Below are 12,532 nucleotides of genomic sequence, written 5' to 3'. Positions count from 1 at the left end.
ACATCTCTATGGATGATAAAATCAATAAAGCATGCAAAGAACTTACAGACTTTCAAGTACAGTCAGCCTCAAGTCTTTGCAGTTTCTGGAACTGAAGCAAATGTTTTCAATTAAATTCTGTTCTGTGTTGATATGAGTGTGAGACTTTAGTTTCTTGAGGGCTGGTACAGTTTTTAACAATCGAGGACTATTTTTCCATCAGAAAGTATATACTTAGCCTTATGCATTGTACATAGCTACTAGGAAAACATTATACCCTAACACTCCAAATTTAGCAAGGCGGTGGTGGTGCACACCTTTAATCCTAGCACTCAGGAGGCAGAGGTAGGCAGATTCTGTGTGTTTGAGGCTAGTCTAATCTACAAGAGCTAGTAGCTAGTTTCAGGACAGGCTTCAAAGCTACAGAGAAACCTGGTCTCAAAAGATCAAAAACAAAAACAAACAACAACAACAGAAAAGAAAAAGAAAAAAACTCAGTCTTCCCAAACTTCCTAAGCACCAAGACACTGCTATCAGAGGAAAGCTCCACACTGACCTCATTTGACAGACCGTAGTAAAATCAAAAGCTTTCCAAAAATACTATGTAGCATTATCTCAGGTTATATGCATGAGACATGCAAAATGTAAATGATTTTTGTGTTTTGACATGTTATCCATAAGACGTCTCATCATATATATGTATGATATTATAATATATATATTTAGTTCCATTTTTACTTAAAAATTTTCAAAACACAAAATACAAGCATTTGAGATCCTCGTTTGTACTATAAAACCTTAGAAGTTTCAAATCCCTGGGAAATTAATTTTTTAAAATAGCCTAGTTTTCAGGGAAAACGGAGTCTTAGCCAAACCTGATGGAATAAGCTTGTAACACCAGCTGCACCAGAGACTGATATAGCCCTGGATGACTGCATTAATGCAGGTGAGCCGACTGAGGAAGCGACTTCATGACTGAGACCCTCCAACACAAGGCAACTTCCCACAGGCAGAGGCAATGATGGCCTCTCAGGGGTTTGTTTCTTTGCCTGATAGCCTGCATGCATTCTGTGACATCGATTTGAGGAGGAAACTCAATTTTGGAATGTAGTATAGATGGAACTGTATCTTTTCGTTTCATTTAATTTTGGTGGGAGATCTGTTTTTTATTTCAATAGAAAGCTGCCTCTTCTGCAACTTCTCAGAGACATCAAGGCATCTCTGTCTACCTAGAACAGGTTCTTTTTATTTCAGAGTTTACAGCCATAGTCTGATGGCTTTTATTGGGGCTGTCCAGAGTTCCCCTCTCCTTGCTCCTTGGTTTGTATTTAGTGAGGTTAAGCATAGCTGGAGTTCAGCAATTGTCAGTCTTGGAAGACAAATGCTGCTGTCATAAGTAACCTCCTGGTCTAGAGACATCACATCTCAGTTATGGACAAGTCATAGGTACAGTGCCGAGGGCTTTTATTTTCCTACCACTTGGAATAAGTTAAGGAATGGGCCATCTAAACATTGAAAATTACCCCAATAATACCCTTTTTAGTAAAGGATCTGATTGAAAATCCTGTTTTGCACTTAACTGTCCTGTGTAACACAGTTGCTTTCTTGACTTTGACAGATTTTAAGATTGTGGGCCATTTATTTTATGCAAGGTCACTCAGTTTGGGCTTGTCTGACATTTCTTTTTTTCACCACGTGGGCCCTGGGGATCAAACTCCGGAGGCTTGGCCACAAGGACATTTAACCACTGAGCCATTTTGCTGTCCCCCTTATCTGCTATTTCTCTCTGAATAAATTCCAGTTAGAAAACTTTGACCATATGAAGTGTTCTTCTGTTGTGCCTCCTCCCTCAAGTAAGACTTGATTTTGAGTTATCAGTTACTAGTAATGTTAACTTTGATTATTGACTAAGATATTGTCTTCAATGTTTCTCTGTGAAAAGCAGTTCTTTTCCCCTTTGCAGGTCTTCAGTTCTTGGGTCGCTCTAGATTGTGTAATTAATTCTCTTATTCCTCAAAAACATTCCGTTTTTAAATGTATTTAATTACATTGCTATGGGCTCAGGGTGTCCCCTTTTAATCAATGGTTGATAATCTTTGTTAGATTTCTCATTATTTTATTTTATATGTGCTCATGTTTTGTCTGCATGTGAGTCTGTGCACCATGTATGTGTATGGCACTCTGGGAGGGAAGAAGAGAGCACCAGATCCCCTGCTAGCAGCCATGTGAATACTGGAAATTGAACCCCGTTTGGCTAGAAAAGCAGTCATGCTCTTAACCACACAAACCATTACTTCAACCCTTGTAGTCTATTATTTTTATGTTAAATTATCATGGGTTCAGAGCTAGTTACTGGGTCCTTTTGGTGTGAATCACTCCTTTCTTGAGCACTTGCCTAGTTTGGAGCAAAAGCAGGTGCTCCTTCCATTTTCCTTGCCCAGCCTTGGAGTCATCCTTTCCTCCAATGAGCCCTGACTCGTTTGAGAACAGCTTTTAAAAACAAAGATCTAGATATGCAGCATGTTAATTGCTCCCAGGTCCTCTCCCTGGATGGAGCTAGAAAATGCACATGCATGCTCACATATAGACACACAACACATAAGCATTCATGTACACTTCGTATCTGTTTTTCCTTTGTCTGTATGTATGTGTATATATAAGCATGTATTTATACCCAAACCACCAAGTCCTATTCTATTCCTTAAAGGAGCAGCATCATTTTTTGATTTCTACAATTTTAACCCCCTTTACTGACAGTGAGACAACACCTTGTCTCAACCTTGTCTGCCTCCTCTCCTGCAGGGAACCAAGCTTCCACTCTGCACATCCTCTTTGCCACAGAAGATGCCTTGCACATCCTCCATGTCTCTTTTGGTCATGTTTTCATGTTTTCTGTGTTCTTGATCATATAGAGAATATTTAAATAGTTTCATTGGCCCCATCCTTATCTACCCATTTCATGGATCCTATCAGTCATATGTCTGTCTCACCACTACAGTGAAACTCTCCTGCTGCTTCTTTGCAGTTGGCAGTATTTTGTAGAGATTAGACACTGTGAATCTGATCTTGAAGCATACTGTAACTTTTAATATTCCTTTACATTTTTTGAGTTTTAATGTGGGGTGCAGTTAAGTTGCTCAGAAACATTTAAATCTATTTGGACTTTAATACTTTGATAAAAGAACCCCCTCCCTCAGCCTCTACCACAGAAAGAATATACCTTTCTGGAGTCCTTACTCGAAATTTTGTGTTTGAAGAGGCATTCTCTTCTGTCTGGTGAAGACAAACACTGCTCAGATCCTGTACCATCTCCAGGGATATCCTTACTGCTCTTTGAAGAGCCTTACATGCCCTTCACACAGGTTCTCCTCAGTGCTCAGCAGAGTCAAGAGGAGCCCTTTGGGCCTCTGAAACTTTCTCTTCCCCATGTAACTCTTTCTTCTCTGTTACCCTTTTTTTCAACTCATGAAGACTGCCATATTCTGGACTTCCCTCTTCCTTGCTGTAGCCGAGGTGACAGAATGAAGGTGATATTGTCATATGCTGCCTATGCACCATCATGAAAATATTTCCTTATTTGTCCAGTTGATTTGAGGTGGGAGAATTCAGTCTCTGTTACTCCATCACCATCCGTTGTGGAAGTCTGGACTACTGAGAGCTCTCTGAGAACAGGCATTTTTCTGTATTGTGCTCTCTGATGGTTGTAGCACGTAGAACCTGCATTAGACACATGGTGACTAGTAGTTGAATGAAATATCTGTTGACTAAGGTTACATCTGAGAATTATTTCAGTAATTGCTTGAGTCTCTTTTATGTGTTAGCACTGAAGATACAGCAATGCATAAGACAGGAATTACTGCCTTCATACCAAAGAGTACTTTCAGAGTTAGAAAATACGAATAAACAAGCTCAGAAGATGATCATACTGGTAGGGGCATGGTGTCCGTGAATGAGAAGATTCACAGTTGGACAGAAAAAGATGAAGAAAGTGAGTTTGGACAAGGTGATCACTGAGTGCCCTGTCAGGAACTGGGTTTCTATTGATTACTGGCAGAAAAAAACATAAAGCCGACTGCAGAGGATGTAAAGAAAGACAATGTTTCAGAATCAGATACACAAAACTATGAGGCAGAAAAGACTACAGAGTTTTCAAAATTAATGGGGGAAAGTAGGAAGTTATGAAACTAGAGAGGACCAAGTCCCAAACTTTCTGGATCCACAAGCTACTATATGATGTTTTTGTTTCTACGAAGTATAGTGGGGAACAACTGACGATTTCAAATGGAAGTTACATAAGGCAATCTGAATGTTTAAACTGTCTTTACATCCAGAGTATGATGACAACATTTGTGACAGCTTCAAAAGCAGTCATTCAGCTTCCTAAACATTTTGGTATCCTTGACCTAACTAGTTGTCTGCTGAAGTTTATGGTCCCCTTCTCAGAGTGATGCTTTTTAAACTACAAAGGAAACTAATTATGCTGAAATACAGTGTATTAGAATATTTTTCTAAAATATTTTAGATAATAGCATACCTTGAAAAATATTTTCAAAACATATATATATATATAATATGGTTATAGATATATTCCTTTATTATATAGTCTAATGCCATGTCTATAACCATAAAGTGGGTAAATATAAATACAATGTTGAGATGTAAAGATGACCGTAATATGATTGAAAATATCTGATTTCATTAACTGATTGTCTTGCCTGCACAGCTCATGCTTGCATCCCTGTTTATAAAGAAAGGAGATGATAAATTTTCATTTGACATTAGAAAAAATAAAGGAATAGTTTTTATCATCAAAGTTCATAGGTTACTCTTTAAATTTTATCCTCAGGCCCATTGGGGAATCCAAATTACAGACTTTTTATATAACCAGCTATTTCAGTTGTCACAGAGAAGATGGTGCTTTACTCTATGGAGATGACAGCAAGGCATCTCAATGTAGCACATTTTTGGAGGATGAATCAACAGGACAGAAAAGGTAAAAACTATTCTGAAGTGCTGAGACAAGTTTTCATAGAACACTGGGCCTATAAATATAAAAATAATTCACGTGCCAAGTGTTTAAGCCCAGAGCATAAAATCTAGGCAGATTGTCGCATAATTTACACTAAGGTAAGGGAAACTGTGATAGTCTAAGCAGAGTTTAAATCAGGAACATGAACACTCACAGTTGGCTGTTCTGAGCTGAGACCTAAGCCACGCACTTGCTTAGTGAGGCCTAGAATTCACACACGGTGAGGACAGTGCTGGATATGACGGAACACATCCGTAGGCCTGGTGTCTAAGGGATTGAGACAGGAGCATCCCAAGTTGTACACCGGCCTGAACTACATAGCAAAGGCCAAGGCAGCATAGTAAGATTTTGTCCACCCCCCCTCAAAAAAATGCTAGAAAAACAGGAGTGAAAAACCAGAAAGAACAAAGCATGAGGATGTTAAAGGCCTACAGATACACAGCACTGCTCTACAGATACACGGTACTGCTCTACAGATACGCGGTACTGCTCTACAGATACACGGTATTACATGGTACTGCTCTACAGATACACGGTACTGCTCTACAGATACACGGCACTGCTCTACAGATACACGGTACTGCTCTACAGATACATGGTACTACTCTACAGACTATGTACAATACAATCTACAGATTGGTATAACATGGTTTACACGCTTTTGACACATAGCAAAGGTCACAGATATCAGCAATTATTGAGTTATTAATAAGATTCTGATGTTGTGTTAGATTATCATCCAAGGGGACTGCAATCTAGTTGAGGAAACAAAATATAATACATTTTGAAAAGGAAATCATTTATAATAATTTGTTCAAATATAAACTATGAGCAACTCCATGCTATTAATTTTTCTCATTCTAGTATCTTCTGGGTCATAAAAAGCATGTTGGGAACTAGAGAGATGACTTGGTGACTAATAGCACTGGTTGCTCTTCCAGAAGACCTGGGTTTGTGTTTGGTCCCCAGCATTCACATGGCAGCTCACAACAGTTTGTAACTCCAGTCCCAGGGGATCAAATGCCCTCTTCTGATCTCTTGGAACAATGTACACACAGGATACACAGACATGCATGCAGCACTCATACACATAAAAATAAAATCTCACAAAAGTTTCTGCTTCAGAAACTTCATGTCACGTGTTTGTATGTGAGCATCGTGGGTGAGTAGGTGTGGATGGTACCAGATCTCTTCCTAACAAATGTGATTTCAGTATTGCTGTTTTATAATCTCTGCTACTTAGCAGTTAAGCTCCAGTTTAATGAATATTGCTCAAATAAGTAAAAGTCGTGACAAGAAAAAATTGCTGCGATTCCTACTCTAAGTCTGACATTTGCTCTTGTTTCGGGAAGCTGTGTCTCGAACAGTCAATTACCTTTCATTTTGCTATTATCAAGTTAGGTAAAGATGTGTGAAGAATTAATTTCCACCTTTGGAACTAGCCAGGGATTTGAGTGCTTTGCATGCAGATAGGACACCTTAGTGGAATTAAATTTACCTCCCCAAGTAACAAAAAAATGTGCAACAATCACAAAGGAAAGCACCACTGGCAACTTCTCACAAGGAGCTGGGATGTGCAGCCCATCTTCTCCAAAAGCAGGGCAGCACCTCTACTGGAGACCACAAACAGTGATACTGTAATGTATATATTCAGTACTGCATGATATCACCATGTGTGTGTATACTTGAAACTATGCCTCCTTGGTAGTACCAGTCTAGCTTTGGCATTCCTAGTAGAATTTCGAAAAGCAGGAGAATAGCTATAGATATGTATATACACACATATATGAGTATATGTATTCTATAATATATATGTTATCTACAGATATATAGTAACAATCCTTTGTGAAAAGCTTCCTGTACATGAGGTCTTGGATGTCTTTTCTGGATTATCTCACTTGTATAATCCTTGCCACCAGGTACAGCACCTAAAGTGTAGGACACAGAAGTAGAATAACAGGGTTGGCACCTGCAGAACCCTGATGTTACGTGACCTTGGCCTTTGAGGCTCCTTTTACGCTAGATTCTCACCTCCTGGCAACAGTCCTGTCAGCTCAATTCCATTGATCCCTTGTCTGCGGTCAAGAAGCCAAGTTTATGCAGGTGGAATGTCTCCCTTCACTTTCAGTCTTTGGCCTTTGAACTGAATGAACACAAACGTGGTGGACCAGAAAGCTGAGACTTGAGCAACCGCACCGGGGGTGTTTGGGTCCATGCCTGTCTGTCCTTTCAAGTTTCTGCCTTCCCTTGCAGGTGTCCAAGGCGGCTGCGGACTTGATGGCCTACTGTGAGGCACATGCCAAGGAAGACCCACTGCTGACCCCGGTCCCGGCCTCAGAAAACCCCTTTCGGGAGAAGAAGTTCTTCTGCGCTATCCTTTAAGTCTCTGAGAGGAAGATGAAGACCCCGGGGCTCCTGGGACATTAATGTAGAGTTTCTATCAAGGTGGGCGCCTTTCTGGTCTGCAGCATTTAAAGAGAGGAAGGAGAACCATCCTGGACACTCCAGGCTGTGCATGTCTAAAGAATTGTCCCCTTGTGAGAATGGAAGCCGATTCCACATCCCAACTTTAGAGATCTGACCCTGCAGACCTGTCTGGAGCAGGGCAATGTGTAAAAAACAAAATCGGTGTCACTTCTTTTCTGCTATCCCTTTAAGATCTTACATTTCTGCTTCATATTTAAAAACAAAATAAACAATAAAGCCAGTGTCTTGAGCTGAGATATGACTGACCTTCTGGGAATGAGAATTGTCTTTAAATGCCCTCTGATAAACTGCTGTCTCATGTTGCCACAGTTCTATTTAATGGCATCCATGTTTAGTCTTTCGTGCCTTGTTCTTTTCCTTCCCTTTCTCTTTCTCTACCCCTCCCTATTAGAATACTGTGGAGATAAGGCTGGGTTTGTGTATTAAACTGAACTCTAAGGATAATTGAATAGCTGTGATGTTTAGGAAGATGTTCCCCACGGTATGTCTCCACGAGAATAATAATAAAAAAAGAACACACACAAACACACACACACACACACACACACACACACACACACAATGCCGGTTGTCTGTGTTCTCTTACCACTGTTCCTAATATTTGTATATAATAGTTTTGATTCTGCAAGTAAATGTAAATCATGTGTTGTGACTGGTGCTTTCATATCTTTGTGATAGTTTTTGAGTAATACTGCATGAAAATGTTCCCATGTTGCATCCATTCAGAAGTTTTGTTGTTCAACTGGAAAGCTAAGAAAAGTGAGAGAGAAAAATATGCCAGAGAGGGGAGAAAAAGTTCTCTGTATTTTGAAAATTGAGATCACTTCAGCGCCTTAGCCATGCCTGAAATACCTCCTAGTGAACTGTGGTATAAGCACCTCACATCAGATTCCCCCAATCCACAGCATTTGGGTTTACCCAGGATCCAGGATAGTGCAGTAAACCCACACTGAATGTCGGGCAGGGATCCACCATGACTTAGGAAGGCATTGTCGGAATATCATCAATATCACTCTCCAGGAATCATGAAAATCATATGCAAAAGGATATTTTCTATGTTGATAACTAGAAAACTATGGCTCTTTAACTCACACATCAGAAGGAATAAACTCCCAGCTTCTAAGAAGGTGCACCCTCAGAATACCAGCTGTTTGAGAGACAAAACACCCCAAGCACACTTTGAGTAACCCCACAGCCGGCCCTTCTTCCCACTGACATGGTCCTCATTTTTCACTTCTGCAAAATGTCAAAGCAATCAGTGCTTTGTTCTCTACTCTGTTTGTCAGAGCCTCTTTGCCCTATTTGCAGCTTCCTTTGGCCAGCACTCTCTCTTCCCACAAAAAACACTGAGTCTTCTCTCCTCTCCTCTGCTCTGCTCTGCTCTGCTCTGCTCTCCTCTCCTCTCCTCTCCTCCCTTCTCCTCTCCTCTCCTCTCCTTTCCCCTCTCCTCCCCTTTTCCTTTCTTTTCTTTTCTTTTCCATTGTACTTGTAGCCTCCAGCAGCAATGGAAGGCCCTGGAAGCCTTTATATGCTTTCTGCATTCTTCCCAGTCAAAGAGAGTCTCCTGTACATCTTGTTTGTTTTCAAATCCTAAAAGACCACCAAATCCAAGTTAACTTTACTATCTCTTCTTGTCATTCTCTCCCTCATTTTTTAAAAGTGTGTTGTGTGTTTGGAGGAGGGGTATTTTGTGGGAAGAATAAGATGAAATGACCCATTTTGAAATAGATTTGGTAAATATTTTTCTTAACTCTTTTATGGGTCTTCAGATAAAGGAATAAATACGTCCAATAAAAACTGATGCCTGAGGTGGGAAGAAGAGGATACCAGAACATTTATCAATGCATGAATGCAATTTCCACGAATTCTCTTCTGGTCAGATCTTGGGTGTTTGTTATCGTTGGTGGGATGCTCATGAAGATTTAGTGGTTGAAAAAAAAGCTATCAGTCTTTACAGAACTACATCATGTGCAACTGAGAATACCGTGGAGTCAGCTGACAGTGTCACACATTTAAACAAAAAGATGTGTTCATGTGTTAACTAGGGGTACTCATTGCTGGTGAGAGGGCATCACTAGGATTCTGGTCTTCTGTGCAAATTTAGACCTCTGCAGCTATTAAAGTGTAATCACAGTCTTCACGACACACCTTGTACAGGTCTAACAATGAAAAGGATTTATGAATATTTTGTGAGCATGCCTACAGAATGAGAAGGCAGGAAATACATTCCCCTTCTGAAAGGAAGTTTCAGGAAACTATCTTGTCTCTTTCACAATTTCATATCCTTCAGTATAGAGCTATAATCAAAATCAGTTCTGACTTATTAATGTCTGTATTTATTAAAGAGGAAAAGTTTTCATTTACTTGGGTCTCCAAGGAGCTTAATTCTTTTGAATGTCAACCATAATTTTCATCAGCATAATTTTATCTTAAGATAACTAATAGAAAACCAACTCAGTTATTTAAGAACCTCATTTCTATATGCATAGTAGTTAAAATCTGCCATGGAATTATGAGATATTAAATGTCATACTTATAATGCAATGTCTATTAAAATACTTAAACCATTTTCAACACCAACTCCAATTTAAAATGTTTTTCAATTTGAAAGCAAGTAAGATAAAATTTAAATCATTGGATTTAAAGAAAAATTAAGTGTCATACTTTTCCTCATATGCTTATATCCACATAATGAATTTTGAGAAAATCAAGCCAGTGGGCTTTAGGAGATTTTTATACCTTTCCTTTTTCCCTAGTGCTTGCTCCTCACTGCTCCTGGAAATGATGGATATTATGTGTCAAATACTGACTCATAGCCCAACAATTGTTAGAGATCTCCATACTTTTCCTGTATAAGATCTCTGGAAAGTACCTTTAAAGAAAAGGGAACAGGAACATGGCGGGGCGGCTGTTGTGTTTTGGGTTGGATTTTATCTGTTTGTTTGCTTTTTTCTTCAAGACAGGGTCTCACTATGTAGCCCTGACGGTTCTGAAACTTGTTCTGTAGACCAGGCTGGCCTCGAACTCCGAGATCACCTGCCTCTGACTCTTGAATGCTGGGATTAAAGGTGGGAGTCTTCATGCCTGGCTTAGAATGTTAAAGTAGGAGAACCTGAATGTAGTGTGCACATCTCTGTCCCACATAAACCATGTATTTGTTTTAATAAATGGAATTTTCAGATTCATTTCCTATGGGGTCATTTTCATTGCAAAGATCTATGGACCACTTCCCATGTCAGTGCTGACCTGGGGAAGCGGGGATGGGGAAACAGAGATCCATGGTTTTCTTTAGGAGTCTGTACATAGCAGATTTTAAAAAGAGAAAATACAGCTCATCTGAAGCTCTGTCTAAAAACTTCTCCCTTGGTCCCTATGCCTCATGTTCAACCCTTGGGAGCAAAGAAATAAGGGAGGGAGAGTGCTCGGGACTCTGAAGGCTGGGAGAGAGAGAGACAGAGACAGAGACTCTAGTTGTGTAGATATTTTAACCTGCTCGAACTACACCCCTGCCCTCACTGTATGTGGGGTGTGTTATTATCCGTCTGTGATTTTAAAACTGTACTGGAGAAGATAGAACCTTTGAATTCTAGATTCAGCAGTCTCCTCAAAGACCTTTCTCAGTCAGCAAAGACTTTCTGTCAGTGCTAGATTTGAACCTAAGGTTGCATAAATGCTGGGAAAGCATTCTGTCATTGAGCTATATGCTCAGCTCTTTTTCTACTTTTTAAAACATCAACAGGATCTTGCTGTATTGCTCAGACTGGCCTCGAACTCATCCCATACCCCAGGCAGTGTTCAAACATGCAATCCTCCTGTCTCAACCCTACCTCCCCCCAGTAACTGGGGTTGTAGGTCTATCCCACCAGACCCCCTCTAAGAAAGCCTTCTGATGATCCCTCAGATTGCACCAGTAGTAGCTACTGCTAGTGAAGAAAGAAGCACTGGATTCTGAGGACTTGTACTAGCAACAGAAGCAGCTACAACCCAGAGGTGAAGGAGCCACACGGTGGAGTTGGTGCACGACTGTTCCAAGTCCATCACTGCTTCTCAAATGCTGACTGCCTGCCTCAGAATCACCTGAGATGTATTTTAAACGGGAAGATCCTGCTCTGCACCCCTCCACACACACTCATATTCTCTGATGGTGACTTAACAACATGCATTCTTTTGCATGCTGCTTACCATCTGAGTTTTATTCTCTAAGTATCCAGCAATGCTTGCTTTCCCATTAATGCTGAAGAAAGGCACAGATCACAAGCATTGCAAGGGTGAACACAGAACAGCAGGTAAAGTTCCAGGCAGTTCCTGGTCTGAACCCTCGCCAGGAGGATGCGGAGGGGGGGGGAGCTTTTGGCTCTGTTCCTGTTTCATTCAGTCCCTCTGGGAGGATCCCCTCCAGCACTTCTTTAATAAGCCAGTCACATTTTAGACAGTGCTCACAACGACAGAGGGAATTGGAGCTGGGTCAGCTCCAACCCACAAATTGCAAGTAATTTGCCAAGGGAAATCCCTTTCCCTTCGGTTCTGCCCCAAATCTACATTTTCTTCTATTTAGAATCAGGAGAGTTAGACAGAATTGATTTCAATGAAAGGGTCATTGGGTTCCCAACCTTTCCCCAGTGAGAACTCCCACTGTAGCTGGTAAATTGCAGCCCTAAGCTAAGTTACAGGTTGATGGTAACTGGTGGCCTTGAGCACATTTGGCATTCACTATGAGCCCATTGTACTGAAGAATCAGAATAAGGCGCCAGGTTCCCATGTGATCTCCAAGACACCTAACCTCTCCAAGTTATAAAACTGAGGGAAGACTACTGAATTTATTTGTCTTACAAAGCAGCCAAAGTGCCTGGTGTGGTGGTACACACCTTTAATCCCAGCCTTCGGTAGGCAGAGATAGGATAATCTCTGAGGTCAAGACCAGCCTGATCACAGAATGAATTCCAGGGCGGTCAGAGCTATACAGAGAAACCCGGTCTCAAAAAGCCAAAAACAAACGAGCAACAAAACAAAGTGTCTAAACCAAATGAAACAAAGCAG

General features: G+C 40.6%; 1 protein-coding gene across 3 annotated transcripts in view; it reads left to right on the top strand.

Annotated features, from left to right (window-relative positions):
- Positions 1-10,680, top strand: part of Gng2 (G protein subunit gamma 2) — a 112,693-nt gene extending 102,013 nt beyond the window's left edge. For all 3 annotated transcript variants that reach the window (XM_048426481.3, XM_048426480.3, XM_048426479.3), the window contains one exon: positions 7,262-10,680. In XM_048426481.3, the coding sequence (XP_048282438.1) occupies positions 7,262-7,390 (129 nt within the window). In that variant the 3' untranslated portion in view covers positions 7,391-10,680. The remainder of the gene's footprint in view (positions 1-7,261) is intronic.
- The last annotated feature ends 1,852 nt before the right edge of the window (positions 10,681-12,532 follow it).

This window comes from Myodes glareolus, chromosome 12 (assembly GCF_982192425.1).
Source record: "Myodes glareolus chromosome 12, mMyoGla1.1, whole genome shotgun sequence".
Lineage (NCBI taxonomy): Eukaryota > Metazoa > Chordata > Mammalia > Rodentia > Cricetidae > Myodes > Myodes glareolus.
This window is presented reverse-complemented; position numbering and strand designations above follow the sequence as displayed.